This window comes from Dendropsophus ebraccatus, chromosome 7, assembly GCF_027789765.1.
Source record: "Dendropsophus ebraccatus isolate aDenEbr1 chromosome 7, aDenEbr1.pat, whole genome shotgun sequence".
Lineage (NCBI taxonomy): Eukaryota > Metazoa > Chordata > Amphibia > Anura > Hylidae > Dendropsophus > Dendropsophus ebraccatus.
In genome coordinates, this window is record NC_091460.1 from 24,347,174 (window position 1) to 24,367,558 (window position 20,385).

At 39.9% G+C, this 20,385-nt stretch overlaps 1 protein-coding gene across 1 annotated transcript; it reads left to right on the plus strand.

Annotated features, from left to right (window-relative positions):
* Window positions 1–303: 303 nt before the first annotated feature.
* Window positions 304–19,884, plus strand: LOC138796507 (vomeronasal type-2 receptor 26-like). The gene is made up of 6 exons (XM_069976113.1): window positions 304–437; window positions 6,952–7,243; window positions 10,966–11,850; window positions 14,549–14,776; window positions 15,366–15,489; window positions 18,989–19,884. Exons 1-6 carry the CDS (start codon window positions 304–306, stop codon window positions 19,882–19,884), a joined length of 2,559 nt encoding a protein of 852 aa, XP_069832214.1.
* Window positions 19,885–20,385: the final 501 nt, after the last annotated feature.

Consider the following 20,385-nt stretch of genomic DNA (forward strand, 5'->3'; position numbering starts at 1 on the left):
GTTAGTTTATTATATAAGGTACAATGTGAGTTAATTACAGATCCTCAGTAGCTCCGGTAGATATATAGAGCCTGAGATGCTGCATGTACCGGCACACAGGCAGAATGTCAGTGATGGGCTGCAGATTTTATGTCACTGAAATCTAATCTATTAATCATAAAGTTTATTTCTGTTTTAATTTGAAAAAAAAATAAGAAAATAAAATAAAACTAAATGTCTAGTTATCAAGTAATTCCATCTGTGATGATCCTCTATCTGACGCTTTGTATGACTTTGGCATCATCACCTACCTGTAAGTTAAAAATGAAAAAAGCTGTAGAAGAATATGGATATTATAAAGGTGGAGACATAATAATCGGAGGAATATTTACCGTTAATCTGAACATGGATGAGTTCCCCATTGGTTATACAGATCCGACAGTCATGTTTTGCAATGGGTAAGTCAGGATGGAAAATTGCTGCTATAGTAGATTATTGTAGCGTGAAACATTTTTGTCCTTAAAAAGGTGAATTTCATTGAATGCGATCAGCTGGGTAGATTTGTGTAGAATTATTTTTCCTAATACTTGGATCATCAATTCATCTGCAATTTACGTAAGATGTAAGTTGCTCGCCAATCCTTGTCATTCACTTTAAATGTTAATAAGATTATTTCCATGCTTTATATCAGGTATTATAGTAAAAGGCTTTGTTCCCACACAGTATTTTTGATCAGTTTTTTGCAAACAAAACACCAGCGGATTAAAAACACAGAAAGGTTATGTTCACACACTGCTGAAATTTAGTGGATGGCCGTCATTTAATGGCAAATAAAGACCATTATTTCAAAACAATGGCCATTGTTTTAAATTATTGGCAAATTTTTGCCATTATATGGTGGCTATTCACTAAATTTCAACACTGTGCGAACATTGCCTTTCTGTGTTTTCAATCCCCTCCTGGATATGGTTGCAAAATACTGAGCAGAAATACTGTGTGGGAACAAAGCCATGTTACCACTATGGGATTTTAGCGCTAAATGATGGCCGTCATAATAATAAAATAATGATGTCAACAAATAATGTTTATCATCAATACTTACTGTCGTCATTACTAAAAGACGCCCGTCATTTCGCTCTAAAACCCTGTAGTGGGAACATATCCAAAATCAGGGCAAAATGTGGACAAATTTTTTCTTCATAATTAAAGCCACATTTTGGCCTGATTTCACGTTGTGTGAACATACCCTTAGGGTAGCTTAACACGTACTGTATTGTCGCTCATTTTCTGCTGCTGATCCGCAGCAGATTTGACTAAGTGAATAAACACAGCATTAAATCCGCACTGTAAAATCAGCTGCGGATGTGCTGCGGATCCGCAGCAGATTTTATGGTGCAGATTTGATGCTGTGTTCATTCATTTAGTCAAATCTGCTGCGGATCCGCAGCAGAAAATGAGCTGTGATACGGTACGTGTGAAGCTACCCTAAAAGTGAATGAAGATGAACTGCAAAACCAGGCACATCACAGGGACAATATGGGTGAAGCCTTATTTTTTGTAATCTCATACAACCCCTATAAGTGCTAATGTTACATAGGATGCATTCACACGGTCGTTTTAGAATTTCTCACTGCGTAAAAATGCTTTTTATTTTGGATTGATCCCAGAATGAGTATTAGGTAAATCCATTTTCACAATTGATAAAGAGACATATACAGTATTTTCCTGCGTATAAAACTACATTTCAATCTAGGAAAAACTCGTCAAAAGTCAGGGGTCGTCTTATATGTCAGGTGTCGCCTTATAGGGCAGGTGCTAAAAACTTCAGAACCGGACTGGAGAATCTGCGGTTGCTGAATGGGGTGGGGGGAGCTCAAAAACAAGTGTAACCCCACCATATACGGCAACTGTATAAAGGGCAGAGCAAGTTGCAGGCGCTGTGCCTATCTGGCCTTCCCTCTTATCCTACTGGTATTTTTGTACCTTCTTCTCTGTCTCTCAGATCTCAATGCTGTCTGATGTTTTTTGTTACTTTTTGTTTGGTGTGTGTTGGAAGAGGGGTAGTCTTATACAGCGAGTATACACCAAACTCTATATTTTAACTGGAAAAGTTGGGGGTCGTCTTATACACCCAGTCTTCTTATATGCTGGAAAATGCGGTACATACCTGATAAAAGTGGTATTCAAGTCCAAAGTAAAAAAAAAAACAAAAACAGGATACGGCTATGTTCACACTACGTAAGAGTACGTCTGTTGTTGCCATCGCAAACAAACGGCCGTACTTTATGCAGTGTGGAACATTGCCTACATTTCTATGGAATCCTGGCCGGAGCGTATACACATCGTATACGCTCCGGCCGGGATCTTGTGCGGACCCGCAAATAACTAACATGTAGGAAACCCTGTGAGTTCACACAATGAAGTGAGCGGCTCCAGCCGCTTGCTTCATTGTGTGCTGTGGGAGGTTTCTGATGCGGGGGTGCGCTGATGTGCCCGCATTAGAACCCTGCAGCCGGAAAAATCATCCATCTGGTACTGAGGTGCCGGCTGGGATGATCCGGGCAGAGACCAGCCATTCTGTGACCCGGCCGGGTCACGGAATGGCTGGTCTCATACGTAGTGTGAACATAGCCAATATATGTACATAGCTCAGATATCCAAGCGGTCCCCTGAAGCTCCTGCTCACCTTCATCCAGTACCCTAAACTTCTCTTCTGTTTCTGAGACAGAGCTTTAAGAGCAGGACCTGCCCCATCCACATTGGTGTCCTGTCTCGGCCAGTGATTGGCAAAGCCAGTACATCCTGCTTTTCATTGAGAGAGCATCTCAAGCAGATAGAAAAGAAAAGATCAGAGCTAGGGAATAGAGATGAGCGAACTGGGTTCGGGTTCGAGTCCATCCGAACCCGAACGTTCGGCATTTGATTAGCGGGGGCTGCTGAACTTGGATAAAGCTCTAAGGTTGTCTGGAAAACATGGATACAGCCAATTACTATATCCATGTTTTCCACATAGCCTTAGGGCTTTATACAACTTCAGCAGCCACCGCTAATCAAATGCCGAACGTTCGGGTTTGGATGGACTCGAGCATGTTCGAGGTTCGCTCATCTCTACTAATGAACTATGTTTTTTTTTTCTATTTTCCCCACGCTAAAATATCACAGCAGTTGATTTTTACGGGTTTTTGTACTTCTATCCATGCCATGGTGGTGCCTTTACAAGATAAATAAAAAATTCACAAATAAATAATTTTTTTGAAAGACAAAAAAAAATCTTAGCTCTGTATATTCTTTATGCTGGTGGCTCTGGGTAAAATTCAATTCAATGGGAGTTGAACACTTGTAACCTTAACCAACAATGAATGGTGCCAACTGGTTCCATCCTGTTTTCTGTTTATATGCTGGAATCGTGGGTTTGCAGAAAAGCTGATCAGCAGGAATGCTAGTTGTGACACCCCAGTATTCAGGCATTCTGAGAATAGGTCAGCAATGTAACATGTCCGCAAAACTTAATACAAAATGATAACTGAGGCTTGTAAATCATGAGATGTTAAGCCGAAAAGGTAATACTTTTTTTTCCTTAGATGCTTCAATTCCTCCGACTGCCCATTTGTGCTGATAACTTCCACAGGAGAAATGGGGCAGGATCATGTTGTGCACTGCAGGCATTGTGTGTGGGCGACACCATGCCCACACACAACGTCCAATAGCTGCCTGATGTCACCACGACAACAATAACATCAGGCAGCTATTGGTCATTGCCTACAACATGCTCCCTCCCCTACCTCTTGTCTCTGGAAGTTATCGGCAAAGGCATGAAGAGGGAGGAAGTGCAGGAGAGCAGAAAACATACAACCTTTTCTGCTCTCTGGATAACTTTAACTGTGAGGTAACTCTGTTGGGACATCCAGTCCTGTAAAGATTGTTAAGTGTCTTAAAGGATTTTCACTTGTGAATGGTCTTTCTGACTGTAGAAGTATGGGCTTTAAGTTGTTTAACCCCTTCAAAACAGAGCCCATTGATGCACGGATGTCCGGGTCAAATTAATGCAATGTTCCTCCTCACCTTCTAAGAGCCATAGCACTTTTATTTTTCTACCTATTGGGCTGGTTGGGATGTCACTTTTTGTGCCATAATCTCTAGTTTTTATTTATATCATATTGATGTAAAAGAAAAGTTTTGATTGCTTTTTATTATTTTTTTTCTGATGTATAATTTTTTTTAAAAAATCAGCAATCCTGGTGTGTGTGGATTTTTTTTTCCCATTTACGCCATTCCCCATGTGGGAAAAATAATGTTATATTTTAATAGATCGGACAATTCTGCATGCTGCAATATATAACATGTTTGTTTATTTATTTATATTTAGTGTTTTTATTTTTATAATGGGCAAGGGGGTATATTAAACTTTTATTGGGGGTGAAGTTTATAAGGTTTTTTTTAATACTTTTAAAAACTTTTTTTTACACTTTTATTTTACTGTTTAACATGCAATTTTTAGATTGCATGTGCTCATCTATGCTGTGCCATAACATAGCATAGATCAGTGTTATCGGCGATCTGTGCATAGAGCCTGGCTGAGAGCAGACTCTATCCATAGAACGCTGATCCAACAGGACAGAGGTAAGTGGATTACCCCCGCCCATTGGTACAAGCAATCAGGACCCTGGCAGCATGGCTGCGGGGGTCCCGATCACTGTGACAGAAGCTTGTTTCGTCACTTAGTACTTTAAACGCCGCATTTGCTGTGCATTGCAGCGTTCAAGGGGTTAATAAAGGCAGCTGTGGGATCACACCTGCCTTTCATTACCCTCGATTCGCGGGACACTGATGTGTGCGGGGCTGTTCTCCCTGCAGCGGTCCCACACACATCAAACCCCTTTACCTCAGAAACGTATATATACAGTACATTCCTACTGCACGGGTATGTGCAGTAGGAACGTATATACAGTATACATGTTACTGATGAGAAGAAGTCAAAAATGCCCTATGCCTGAATGTTCCAGACGAGCCTCATGCCAAACTTCTGCTTTTATAGAAGGTGGTCGCACCTAATTATCAGCACTAGAGATGAGCAAATCATTTAGATTTTTTTTCCCCGCAAAGTTTGTGATGCACAAATTAGATTTTTTTTTTAACAGCTGTTGCTGTGACTGTGTCAAAAATTGGAAAATGTAATTTGAAAAATAAAAAAATGTCAATCAGTCTGTGAATCATTTAATTTCCGCCATGGACAGCAGTGGACATTGGTAAATGAGCACCCAGTGTGTTATTAAAAAGGACACTGTGTTTACCATGACTTCCTATAATGCACACCCAGCTCACAGGGACTTGGTATAATGAACAACAGTCACCCAGTTACTGGTTATACTGGACAATGGTTTCACTGCTCCCACAGAAATCCACCACAATCCTCCCTCCTCTCCTCTCTGTCCCTATATCTCTTCATTTTTCTCCCTGCTCCAATCTGCTCTCCACTATACCCAGCTGACTGTCCACTTACAGGAATCCAATCAACTTATATATAGGGGGTGGGGGCTGACATCACAGTGGGGTTTGCAGTTGATTGGACGGGCGCAAGGAATTATGGATAATCCCTTGCTCCTGCTAAAAGACAAGTTGAACTCTGTCAATTTGCTGAGCAAATTTATTGAGTTGTTGTTCATCCAAGGTTTTATCTAGCTAATTTCAAGGCCTTTAGAGGTCCACAACTTTTTTTTATGTTGTGATTAGTGATGAGCGAGCATGCTGGTCCGAGCTAGGGTACTCGATGGTACTCGTTACTCGGACAAGCATCTCGCCATACTCAAGAAATGGCAAGAAAAAGAATAAACAGGAGACTCTTTGGTACATCCTGCGATGACGTGGGACCCATACATGTCAATAGCAGCGATTGGTTGGCCAGATCAGATGACCCTGCCATATAAAACTCGGCGCCGGCAGTGCTCGCTTCAGACGCATGCTGTGAGAGATCAGGGACAGAGCTGCTGCTGGTCAGCGAGAGTGTCAGTGTAGGATTTAGCGTTCCAGTAGGCAGGGTATATGCTAGCAATATAAACAAACAGCTTAAAAGCTTTTTTTTTTAATACTATTACTACAGACTGCTGGCTGGGACTTGCAGTGCTGCTACCGCGATTTAACCAGCACACTGTGGTGACCGGCTGCTGGCAGAAAGTGGGCATTAGGTGTTGCATACAGACCCCTAAGAAGTGCTCAGTGTACTCTTTTTTTATTTTGGGGCTGGTGGTCCTGCTGTACTACATTGTATTGCTGGTATTTGTAGTGCATCCTGCATAGAACTTCACTGCTCATTGTAAAGGGGTGACAGAGAGTGTGTATAGCTCCGGCCAATACCAGATTGTACCGTACAGCCCCCCCCTAAAATAGTGGGTACTACACTGTATTGCTGGGATTTGTAGTACACCGTCATAAAACTTCACTGTTCATTGGACGGGGGTATCACAGTGTGTATCTAGGTCCAGCCAGTACCAGATAGTACCGTACAGCCCCCCTTAACTAGTGGGTACTACACTGTATTGCTGGGATTTGTAGTACACCTTTCTAAAACGTCACTGCTCATTGTAAGGTGGTATCACAGCATGTATCTAGGTCCAGCTAGTATCAGATAGTACCGTACAGCCCCCCTGCTGTTTCCTGTCCATTTCCGTTGTGTTTCCATCAATTTCTGTGGTTGACAGGTTTTCACACGACCTTCCCTCTACCGAACTTGAGTCTCCTGCAAAAAGACTTCAATGGGGTTCTTTTTTCGAATACTAGCACTCGAGTATCGGGAAATACTTGTCTCGAATAACGAGCACCAGAGCATTTTAGTACTCGCTCATCACTAGTTGTGATACACAAAACCATAAAAACCAAAGAGGGTGTATTTTCTTTTCTTGTGATTGTATAAGTATTAGTTTGCCTGTTACATAATATCCACTTGCACATTGGTGGACTTTTTATATTTACTTACAGAGCCCTCTTATCTAATTACAAATATTTTTTGGATTTCCGATTTGCCATTGAGGAAGTGAATAGAAATCCTTATCTTTTACCTAATGTGACTTTAGGATATTATGTGTCTGATTCATGTACTAATGCTAATAAAGCTGTAAAAAGTACAATACAAATATTATCAGGACCAAGAGCTACTGTCCCCAACTACAACTGCATGAAAGACTATAACATTGCTGGATTTATTGGAGATCTTTCATCTGTAACAACTCTGCCCATAGCACAAGTGCTGAATGTGTACGGATATACACAGGTAAGAAATACACATTAAAGAACTTACTAAAAGAGCAGTCTAACAATGTCAAAATGCTACCACCATGCAGTTTTACATCAAATAGAGGGGTGAATATGTAACAGTGGGTCACAATTTATCTTACAGAGAAGGATTCCGAGCTTTGGGTAAGGCAGGTTGTGCTAAAAAAAAAAGCACCGACATAACAACCTGAAATGGTACCAATTAGAAATGAGTGAGCCGAGTCTCTCGAACCCAGATTAATTCCAAATTTTGCAAAAAAGTTTGGCCTGCTACTAAATTCAACATTTTGCAAAGTTTTGAACAAGTTCGGAAAGATGACGGTCGCACATATAAAAAAACTAAAATAATTCTCACCTCTCCACGCTCCTCCCAGTGTTTAGCTGTTTTTCTGCGGTTCACTTAATATTTGGTTTGGATGAACCCAAACTTTACATTAACGTGCAGCGAACCTGCTGAACCAAACTTTTGAATAGTTGGTCCATCTCTAGTACCAATAACAAGTAGAGCTTTTAGTTCAAAGCAAAATGAGCCCTCACTAGTGTAGACAGAAAAACAAAGTAAAATCATAGATAATAAAGTGCAAGGCACTCACCCTTCAGCTAATTGACATACATACAGGGAGTAGAGTGAAGTAGGAGGCTCCCTCCAAGACTCATACCTTTCTTTATTTTATTCTTTTTGCCCCACTAGCCATAAGATGTAGTCATTTTACTTTTTATACAGTATGTGTCATTTTTAGATACATGAGAAGTAAACAAAGGATCGCTTAAACACACCAATTTATTGTGTAGGTTATGAAGACTGGTGAAGAGGTATGAGAAGTTTAGCCACCATCAGCAATAGGGTGGAAAGTTGGTGTTTAGTGGGATGGGTAAGGTGAGATCCCTATAGCGTGTGTAGTTGAACTGTAGTTGAACAGTGTAGCACTGAATTAATGGGCATGTAATCCAGATGAGGGATAAAGTACCTGTAAGGGCACTGCACCTCTAACAGTCATTATTGTCGAGTATGTTCCTCTTCTTGAGAAGATGTGGTGTCATAAGTTTAAAGAAATTGCCCTGTTACTTAAAGCGACCCTGTTCCCACAATCTGTTCCTCCCAAACGCCTTGTACCTTCAGATAGCTGCTTTTAATCAAAGATCTACCCCAAAATTTGTAACACAGTTTCTTATGAAAACAACAGAACCCCATAAGTGGGCATAAACCACTGTATGGGCACACAGTGGGGCTCAGAAGGGATGGAGCGCCAATTAGCTTTTGCAGTGCAGATGTTGCTGAAGAAGTTTTTGAGCGTCAAGTGCGTTTGCTGTGCCCCTGTAGTGTCAGCAGAGTAAAATCCACCCATAAGTCACCCCATTTTGGAAATTGCACCCCTCAAAGAATTCATCTTAACGTGTGGTGAGCATTTTGACCCCACAGGTATTAGAGGAAAGTATTCAAAATTAGACTAACTAAACCAAACTAGAATTTTTCCAATAATATGTTGGTTTAATTTGAAATTTCAAAATTTTTCGAGGAACAGGAGAGTAAACGCACCCCAAAATCTGTAAATCAGGTTCTCCTGAGTACTACAGTACACCATATGTGGGCATAAACCACTATATGGGCATAGAGCAGGACTCAGAAGGGAAGGAGCGGCAATTAGCATTTTCAATGCAGATTTTGCTGAACGAGCCCCACTGTATGGGCTCACAGTGGGACTTACAAGGGAAGGAGCATCAATTTTTTTGGAGCAAAACGGCAGCTAAAAACAGTTATTAGAATAGCTCCGTTACTAAAATAAAATAAATGAGATTACAACCTGGAGTGGTTACGGGCAATCTGGGGTGGTTACGAACACTCTGGGGTGGTTAAGAACAATATGGGATGGTTACGAAAAGCCTGCGGTGGTCACGGGCAATGTGCAGTGCTTACAGACAATATAACAATATAATGTTAATAGCGGCGAACACCAGTACGGGGGTGGGCCGGCCGGGATGGACTTCCGGTAGCTGGGGGGATGGGGTGGGGGTCTTGCCAGCGCTGCAGCCTTATTCTTATTTGCTGCAAAAAGCTGATGGCAGCAGAATAAGGCCAATTAGTGACCGCCGTAAAAAGCTGTATCAGCGGTCACTAAGGGGTTAAGATACTTATCTGGATGTGGGCTTGATTTTTACGGGAATTCAGGTGCTTTAGAATTTTTTTTTTAATTAGTATATGGATCTGTTAATATATAATATGTAATATATAAGTTTAGCGTACTTGCAGCGGTGAAGCAAAAAAAAAAAGATCCAACATGACCATGGAAAAACAGGGTCTGTGGACCCTCAGTTACTAGTCTCAAAACATAGGAATAGCAAGATATCCCTCATGGGAAGGAAACCTGTTGCTAAGGGGGGCCTCCCAATGGGTAGATCACAAAACCACTGTGATACGTAGCCCTTTAAGTCCCACTCAATTTTAAATAGGTATTTCAAAATAGGTTGGCCCCTTTAGCGTCAAAGTCTAACTAAGTTGTGAGTATTAAAACTTGTCAAGGAAAAATAAAAGCCAGGCATCAATCCATAGGCAGCTGTTTCGGGATATTGCCCCTCATCAGTGTGGAGTACTATTCTGGCTATCGGGGGCAATCAATAGTGCAGAAGCAAAACAAAACAATAACCAATCCAATGGAGTACTCAATCAAGAGTCTCCATTAATACATCAGTCCCTGAAAATTTGAATATGAAAAAACATGGTCCATTTTCTTGTCTAAAAACATGGGCATAGCCAGATAGTTGTACTGAAAAGGAAATCAAGATTTACATGATTATTTTAGATTTATTACTGGAAGTTGAGCATAACATACACTTTTAAGCGAATGCATCAGCAGTACATCACTTTTCTGTTTTTACCATGAACAGGTTGGCGCCATGCATGGGAAAGGACACAACAGGCATGCCTGTGCTGGCGCCGGTCTATTGCCGACCAGGCCGGAAGTACTGGAGGAGGGTAAACCCGCCTTTAGAGGTATTAGACCGGCGCAGCTGCACCGCCATCCCTGTGCTTGGGGCACCAGTCTGTTAATAGTAAAAACAGAAAAGTGATGTACTGCTGGTGCATTTTCTTTAAGGCTATGTTCTAACACAATACCAGGAGTGGATTGAAAACATAGAAAGGCTATTTTCACACACTGTTGAAATTTTGTGGATGGCAACCATTTAATGGGAAAAAAAAAACTCTAGTTATATTAAAACAACTGGCGTTTTTTTTTTCTTAAATAACAGCAATTATTTGCCACAATAGCCAGTGCATTTTACTTTACATCTTCCTAACTTATAATATACATTTAAAGCATAGGTCACGGGACAGAGTAACACACAGACTCAGGCGTCCCACACCTAGAGGGCATTGGCTTCTATCTGCAGATGGAAGCCAGACTATTACTAAGCTGGGGCTTAGTGTTGGCTTATTAAACAGCTCGTGCTAACCCCCATTATACCCCACTATCTACAGGAAAGAGCAAGACCATTAAAATACTGGGCTGGGAACAGGCTAAATAAATGGTTTTGTATCTAGATGTGTCCACAAACAAGATTGTCAGCACTCCAGTTGAATAGCGGGATTTATTTAAAGCTCACAGGATAACAGCAAAGGGTTATGGAAAGAACAGACAACCGCTTTTAAAGGATTTAACTTGTTTCAATAATTTTCTCTAACTTTGTAAATGTAGACTTATTATTAATATATTTTTCTTCCAGATCAGCTATGGGGCTACAGATCCCCTTCTCGGTGATAGAACTATGTATCCCTATCTCTTCCGTACAGCACATAATGACCATGTCTACTTTTCCGCTATTTTAAAGCTACTGAAACATTTTTCATGGAGCTGGGTTGGAATTGTTACTAGTGAAGATGACAGCGGAATCAAGGAAAGCCAAACTCTGACCTCATTTCTTAATAGTCATGACATTTGCGTAGAGTTTACTACCAAAATTGCTTCTAAAAGACTCTTTGAAGGAGATGAAAGGATCAGAACTGAACATTTTATAAATCAGATGAACAAAAAGACCATTTCAAACTCATCCTCTAATATTATTCTTATATGTGGAACAGTTTCTTTCTATATGGCGAGTACTTTAATGCTGCCCGATTATGTGCTGAGGACAAAGACCTTTATTCTTCCACCCAGCTGGTTCGCCAATAATGAACTTGTAGAGCAAGTTTCTCAAGCATTTAACTGCTGCTTGGGCTTTCTATATACAATGGATGCTCGTATAGAGTATAATAGAAAAATACTAAAGGATCCATATGAAACCGGTGAAATGACGCAATTTATTATGAATGTCCATCCTTCTAAGTTCCCAGATGATAAGATGCTTGAGGATGTATGGATGACATATTATCACTGTTTGTCAACCAATCCCTATAAAAATAGAGCTTTTCAATTCTATTATAAAGGAAAACTGTTTAACTGTTCAGGAGATGAGGATATAATAGGAATCCCATATTCATTATTCAATATACGTTCCCCTGCTGTATACTATGCAGTACTGAGCATGGCTTATGCGCTGGATGCTTTGCTTGTATCTGTGGGAAAAGATTTTCATAGAAATAAAAAGAAAAGTCATAAATACAGACATAAGGTAAAATAAACTATAATTATAGTATTAATGGGCTTTATAATATATGATACAGCAGAACAGGGGGTCAACAATCAGCCCCATATAGTAAAGGTAGAACCATGTGTGTGAACATAAGAATAAAAAACTTGCAACTTCATTCTGGTATAATTAGTAAGGATGACTGATAGTGTTGTACTGGGGTATCTTGGTCCCACCAGGTAAATTGATGTTAGGGGCCCACCCTACAAGCACAGTTGTAGCCAGTGGCAAACCTTCCACGTTAACACAGCAACAACATAGCGCTGTGTATGTGACCAGCTATGTGCACACCCTGCCAGTCTGTTACATAGTTGTTTCTGTGGCACCATATGCAATCGGCACCTGCAGCATAAAATCTGTTGCCGATCCCATACATGAGAATAGAAAGGCGGATGACACAGACGCAGCTTCTGTGCCTGTGTTATCCTACATGGTAAACTAACGTCGCTGCAGCTTCAGGCATAGGCTGCATCGATTTTAATTTACTGTGCAGTGGCGGGACAGGGTTAAACAATGGCCATTGAAAATTATTGTGTAAACATAGCCTGAATGTGTACTTATATATTGCACAAACATGCACAATACATACGGATATACACATTACATAAACAAAACAAATGCACAAACACATATGCATACAGATTCACATATATGCATACATACTGTACATGTACGATACACTCCGACATATACACACATGGGGGGGATTTATCAAACATGGTGTAAAGTGAAACTGGCTCAGTTGCCCCTAGCAACCATTCATATTCCACCTTTCATTTTCTAAAGAGTCTGTAAGGAATGAAAGGTGGAATCTGATTGGTTGCTAGGGGCAACTGAGACAGTTTTACTTTACACCATGTTTGATAAATCTCCCCCATAGTATACATAGGTACAATACACTCAGACTCACATACACATATGCATACATAGTACATATACATGAGCAATACACACAGACTGACATACAATACATACTCACATGATAAATATTGGGGAAGATGCTCTGGCATATGTCAGATGGATGACTACTGGCTGTCAACATTACTAGATTCTTGGTTCTGCTGTAAATTGACTTTTTACTTTTCACGTTCTGTGTGGGATGCAAAAATGTCATACTACCTAAAAATACTGGGCAGTTGGTTGGTCAAGGCCTACCGGCATGATGCCGCATTGCCAAAGGCTGATAAGTAGTTTCTTTAAGCTGCCTGCTGAACAAAACAGCCAGTAGTATAAACAGGTACCCATCCTGCAGCAGATATAGCAGAAGGTGGGGGTATATGTGGAATCCCACCTGTCCCATGAAAAACTCCATCCCATGGAGTGCTGGTCTGATAAAGTGGACACATGACCGCTATTGAACTCACCCGTCATGCAATAATGTGGAGATCCTGACATTTGTCAAGGTGACTTCAGCATGGATCTGACAAGATTTCAACACTTTGATGCCTGGTAATAATGACTACAGCAGTGAGCCACAACAGTGCTGATGCTTCCATTTAAAATGGTCTATCCTAGGCCCTTAGGGATCAAACAGAGTACAACTGCTTCCACTGGCATCTAGTATTGTCTATCCTAGACCCTTTAAGGTAGACAGAGTACAACTGCTTCCACTGGCATCTAGTATTGTCTATCCTAGACCTTTTAAGGTAGACAGAGTACAACTGCTTCCTATGGCATCTAGTATTGTCTATCCTAGACCCTTTAACGTACAGTAGATAGAGTGCTTCTGCTTCTACTAGCATTTAAAATTGTCTATCCTAGGCCCTTTAAGGTAAACAGAGTGCTTCTGCTTCCACTGGCATTTAACATTGGCCATCCTAGGTCCTTTGGGGTCAGAGTGCTTCTGCTGCGTCCACTGTCATCTAAAATATTAAATCCTAGCCTCTTTGGGATACAACTGAGAGCTGCTGCTTCCACTGTCGTCTAAAATTTCTATCTTAGGCCATTAGTGGTCAAACCGAGTGTTGCTACTGCTGCTTCCACTGACATGTATAATTGGCTATCCTAGGCCCTTTTGGGGTCAAACAGAGTGCTGCTGCTTCCACTGCTATCTCCAATTGGCTCTCTGCTGAGACCCTCCTGCTGCTGCAACTATTCTTACTATTCACAAATTGCCAGAATGGACTTTTATAAAGGTTTGCTTATCTCTAAAAATGAGTACAGTAAAATGTACATTTTTCTTAAAGAGTACTTGTCATTATAAAAATATTTTTGACATTTCAAAAGTTTTGATCGGTCCGGGTCTAATTTTTCGGGAGTTAGAGATATGGTCCTAATCTAGCATTCCCACAATAGCAATCGCCGCTCCTGGGTTTTAAGATTAAGCCTACAAACTGGGCAGATTGGATAAAATTAATCTCTATTTTAAGCACCCACAGGACATGGGTGGAGGGCAAGCCAACAGCAGGTAGTCAACCCCCCCCCCCCACATACAACAGAGGAAAAAAAATGGCAGTGGGGGTGTGGCTACCTCCTGTTGGGTCTATAACATGTCAAAAGTTTTTTTAGAGGGACAGTGACACTTTAAGTTTATTATGTTAAACTGGCAGAATTAACTTTTAAAATACCACCCTAGTGTTAAAAAGAGGACATAGAATTGGAGACTAACAAAAAACTTTGAATAGAAAAAATGCTATCTGTTTTTATATTTTATAACATATGATTGATCTTTTCTTAAAAGCTAAACCAACACTTGAGGCGTATTTACTACGATAATGGATTAGATAAGAGATTCTACTATGATGAGAAGGGGGAAATGAATACAGTTTATGTGATATACAACTGGATGAGGAACAGAAGATTTCTCTCAATTAACTACATGGGTTCCTTCATGCCATGGGCGACACCAGACAAGCAGCTTCACATTAACACATCTCTAGTAACCTGGAAAAATAAAGAGGTAGGCAATGTTTACTAGGGACCTGAAGTTTTTATTTATTTATTTTAACAAATTTTTGGATTTTTTTTCCTCTGATGATGTAAGAATATTTTCATACATATTTCTTTTGCTATTTTTTAATCTCCTATCATAGTACAGTGAAATGGGTCATCCAGAGATTTTGTATTTATATAAGTATTAATTAAAGTGTACCTGTCGTTATAAATTTTTTTTTCGATACATCACAGACATAGAGACAAGCCAAAGGTTTTAATCGGTCCGCGTCTGAGTGTTCAGGCCCGTACTGATCAGGAGATAGAGCAGGGAGTAGAACCGCTGCAGCGCGTCCACTCTCTGCTTTGAATTTTTTTTAAAAGAGTCAGACTTGGGGCTGATTCTGGGCTCTTTTTTTTTTTCTTTTAACTCAGAGCAGGGAGAGGACGAGCTGCAACTACGATCCTCTCCCCGATCTATCCAATCAATACAGGTCAGAACACTCAGACACAGATCGATCAAAACTTTTGACATGTCAAAAGTTTTTTTTTTTTTTTTTTTATAATGACAGATACACTTTTATTTAATTTAATTAAATTTAATTATAATTTATTTCTTTTTACAGATACCAAGATCTCAATGTTCAGAAAATTGTCCACCTGGTAGCAGGAAGATCAAGAATAACCAGAAGCCGATCTGCTGCTATGACTGTGTAAAGTGTCATGAAGGAGAAATTTCCAATATAACTGGTAGAAATACATTTTTACTTTAGTGACACCATCTAATGAATACTGATAAGGACGGCTTATTCACTGCAAAAACGGGGGGGGGGGGGGGGGGGGGGGGGGGTTGGTGCACAGTGCACAATATGGGCTAATTAGCATGTGAGTAATACATCCTTCACATTTATCACATAGTGGTATCATGTACTAATGTCCTTTAATAGTTTAAAGACCCTTTAAACTATCAGTATCTGCAACGAACACAGGGAAAAAAAATACACCACATACATTAAGGCCAGGTTCAGACTATGTAAGTGTGTGGCTGTATTTGCGGCTGTAATTGTGCGACGGTATTTTTGGTGGTTCATGCGTACGCTGGAAAGTATAGGATATACGGCTGCACAGTGCACACTATGTATGAATCTACGGCCCGATCGTAAACGGACCCGTAAAAAATGAACAAGACCATTGTTTGCGGCTGGAAACGCGGCCGTGGATTGACAGGCGGTCCGTACGGAGTACTTCAAAAATAGCCGGCAATTATGCCGAATGCCGATGCCTCTAATAGTTAATATATTAAATTAATAAAACACAATTTCTTTGTAATAAAGTCCCTTTCGTTGTTCAATAATTTAATTCTAACGAATCCATCATTTTGCAATTAAATATACTGTTAAAATAAATATATATATAAATAAATGTATATTTATATATATATTTATTTTTTGACAGTATATTTAATTGCACTATGATGGATTCGTTAGAATTAAATTATTGAACAAAGAAACTGTATTTATTTCATCGAAAATGTGTTTTATTAATTAAATATTAATTAGTACAGGAAGCTCCATAAGCCGTTAATTCATATTGCCGGCAATAGAGCTTTCTGTACTAATCATCACTTTACTTTAATAAAAAAACATCAAATGTTTCTTCTAATTATGTTATCACAATAGCATTATTAGAAGAAACATTTAGAATTATATGTGCGCTCAGCTGATTGGCTGATCCGCTCAGCGCACATATAATTAGCGGGTCCGCAGCACAGTGACTTCATTGTGCTGCGGACCAGCGAAGAGGACACATCGGGGTGAGTATAGAGCTCTCCCCACCCCCTCCCCAGCACTGCACCCCTCCCAGCAAGGAAGGGGGGTCACTTAACCCCTTCCTTGCTGGAATGGGTGCAGTCTGACATCAGTCTGGCCCCCAAGGGGTTAAGGGGGATGCAATACATCCTCCCTTAACCCCTTGGGGGCCAGACTGTAAGCAGCGATCTGTAAAGATGCTGCATACTGTAAGGAGCACAACACCGCTCACAATGATGGTTGTAGTGCTCCTGTTTGTGTGTTTTTTGTGTGTTTCTCCCCTTTTGTTTTTCAGATATCGGTATCCTGGGGATTACGTCGGATTCTGTGGACTACGTCGATGACCAGCGTTTTTTTTTTTTTTTTTGGTCAATGGTCAATGAGGGGTGTGGGGGTGTTTTTTTCTTTGAATAAAAACATTTTTTAACTTGTGTCTTGTCTTTATTTCTTTACTTTACTTTATTTCTTTACTAGTAGTGGAAGCCGTCTAATAGACGGAATCCATTACTAAGTTGGGGCCTAGTGTTAGCCGGTATAAAATGGTTTGGTTTTTAACCCAGCCGGTTATAAAAATAGGGGGGACCCTATGCGTTTTTTTTTTAAATTATTTATTTATTTAAAAAAAAAACGCATAGGGTCCCCCCTATTTTTATAACCGGCTGGGTTAAAAACCAAACGACAGCAGCCTGGTAACAACAGGGTGGGAAGAGCCATTGGTTTAGGCCCTCCCCAGCCTAAATCTTACCAGCCTGCTGCCGCCCGGTCCAGGAGCGCCAATTTTGACGCTCCGGGACCACTGGCACCCGGCTCTTCCCAGTACCCCTGGTGGCATTGGGTACTGGGGTAATAATAGGGGGTTAGTGTTAGCCATTTTATACCGGCTAACACTAGGCCCCAACTTAGTAATGGATTCCGTCTATTAGACGGCTTCCACTACTAAGTCTATAAAGTAAAGAAATAAAGACAAGACAGAAGTTAAAATATTTTTTATTCAAATAAAAACACCCCCACACCCCACGTAGTCCACGGAATCCAACGTAATCCCCAGGATACCGATATCTGAAAAACAAAAAGGGAGAAACAAACAAAAAACACTCAAACAAGAGCACAACACCCATCATTGTGAGCGGTGTTGTGCTCCTTACAGTATGCAGCATCTTTACAGTTCGCTGCTTACAGTCTGGCCCCCAAGGGGTTAAGGGAGGATGTATTGCATCGCCCTTAACCCCTTGGGGGCCAGACTGATGTCAGACTGCACCCATCCCAGCAAGGAAGGGGTTAAGTGACCCCCCTTCCTTGCTGGGAGGGGTGCAGTGCTGGGGAGGGGGTGGGGAGAGCTCTATACTCACCCCGATGTGTCCTCTTCGCTGGTCCGCAGCACAATGAAGTCACTGTACTGCGGACCCGCTTATTATATGTGCGCTCAGCCGATCAGCCAATCAGCTGAGCGCACATATAATTCTAAATGTTTCTTCTAATAATGCTATTGTGATAACATTAAAGTAAAGTGATGATTAGTACAGAATGCTCTTTTGCCGGCAATATGAATTAACGGCTTATGGAGCTTCCTGTACTAATTAATATTTAATTAATAAAACACATTTTTGTTGAAATAAAATCAGTTTCGTTGTTCAATAATTTAATTCTAACGAATCCATCATTTTGCAATTAAATATACGGTCAAAAAATAAATATATATATAAATATACATTTATTTATATATATATTTATTTTAACAGTATATTTAATTGCAAAATGATGGATTAGTTTAAATTTAATTATTGAACAACGAAAGGGAGTTTATTACAACGAAAATGTGTTTTATTATTTTAATAGATTAACCATAAGAGACATCGGCTATAGTGCAGAGGATCGCAAACCCCGGTAATAGCAATTCATGTAAACTGTTTCCCTGCTTTCCCAGATGCATCCAGAGGTGTTTGCATCACTTTCTTAAGATTTTATTTGTTATTTTTAGTTAAACCAGATTTCCAAGTAAATGACCGTATGTTTTGAGCCGCATGTCTATTTTTTCCCACGGCCGTAGTTTCATCCGCACATTTACAGCCGCATAAAAAATACAGCCGCACAGTTTCATAGTGTGAACCTAGCCCCCAAGTTAAATAAATATTTCCATAGTTTATTTTGGGGATTTGTTTTCCTCTGATGATGTAAGATAAAATATTTTCATGCATATTTATTTTGATTATCGTAGTACATTAAAATGGGTTGCAGACCATCACCACATGTGGCCTTCTTTACCTTTTCCATGGATTTTCACATCCCAATATGTATCTCAAGAAATAACTAGCTTAGAAAAAAAAATATATTTTAATGACAATCTGTCTGGAGATATTTGTGAACTGCAAAAACTTGAGTGTTTTTGTATCTTCTTGTGATATTGTATTGAGTAAGCCTTGTTTACTTGTATGTCTTTCCAGATAGCGAGAACTGTATAAAATGTTTGCCTATAGAATGGTCAAGTGATAAAAGGGATCAATGTCTTCTGAAACGTGAAGAATTTCTTGCCTACTCCGACAGTCTCGCTATAATATTAATGGCTTTTTCTCTTCTGTTTTGGACAATATGTCTTCTGATATTAGGAATTTTTGTGTCACATAAAGATTCCCCCATTGTGAAGGCAAATAACAAGACCCTGAGCTTCATCCTCCTCATCTCGCTGTCATTGTGCTTCCTCTGTGTCTTCTTTTTTATTGGCCGTCCTGTGGATAGAACCTGCAGATTACGACAAATAGTTTTTGGCATCATCTTCTCCATCTCAGTATCTTCTGTTTTGGCCAAAACCATCATGGTCTATATGGCTTTTAGAATATCCAGACCTGGAAGTCGATGGAAAAAACTCATTGGGGTGAAAGTGTCCAACTCTATAGTTGTGGTGGCCTCATCCATTGAGGTTATTATCAGCATTTTTTGGCTGTACTTTTCTCCCCCATACCTGGAGCAGGACACCCATTCCTATCACAGGAAAGTCATCATTCAGTGCAATGAAGGGTCTCAAGTTGGCTTCTTTGCTGTTCTAGGTTACTTATTTGTCCTGGCAGCTGTTAGTTTTACTGTAGCTTATTTGGCAAGAACATTACCCGATCGGTTTAATGAAGCCAAGTACATCACATTCAGTATGCTAGTGTTCTGTAGTGTCTGGATTACTATGGTCCCTTCTTATCTGAGCACAAAAGGAAAAAACATGGTGGCCGTAGAAATCTTCTCCATCTTGGCTTCAAGTGCTGGACTATTAGGTATAATATTTTTTCCAAAATGCTACATTATTTTCCTCAAGCCTGAAATGAATACAAAAAGCCGACTGTATAACAGTTAAAAAATTGCATGATGTCTATAATTTACTAATCAAAAAATAAAATAGATATTAAGAAACATATATCATCCTCCATCTTTTAAAATTTTTCACGTTTTATGCTTAAATCAATTTAGCATTTACTACTTAGATTTCAAAGTGTTAGTAACAGCCATATTGATATATGATTTCCTAACTCTGCTTATATTTAACATGAAGCCTTAGACTTTGCAACAAGAGTGGTTAAGTCTCATCACTTTACTTGTTCCTAGGTGCAGCAACTGATAAAGTTTTGTCCCATAAAAAGTATAATATTTTATAATATTTTATGAAATATGGAATGTAAAGCATTCCAAAAGAACAGGATAAGACATCAGATCTTAATATAACACCTTCATTGTTTACAGGTCAAATTCATGAAGTAGTGCCTTGGATAACCAGAATAATTTGTTCCGGGACCAAGCTTGTAATCCAAATCCGCTCTAAACCAAAGCAAATTTTCCCATAAGAAATAACTGAAATACA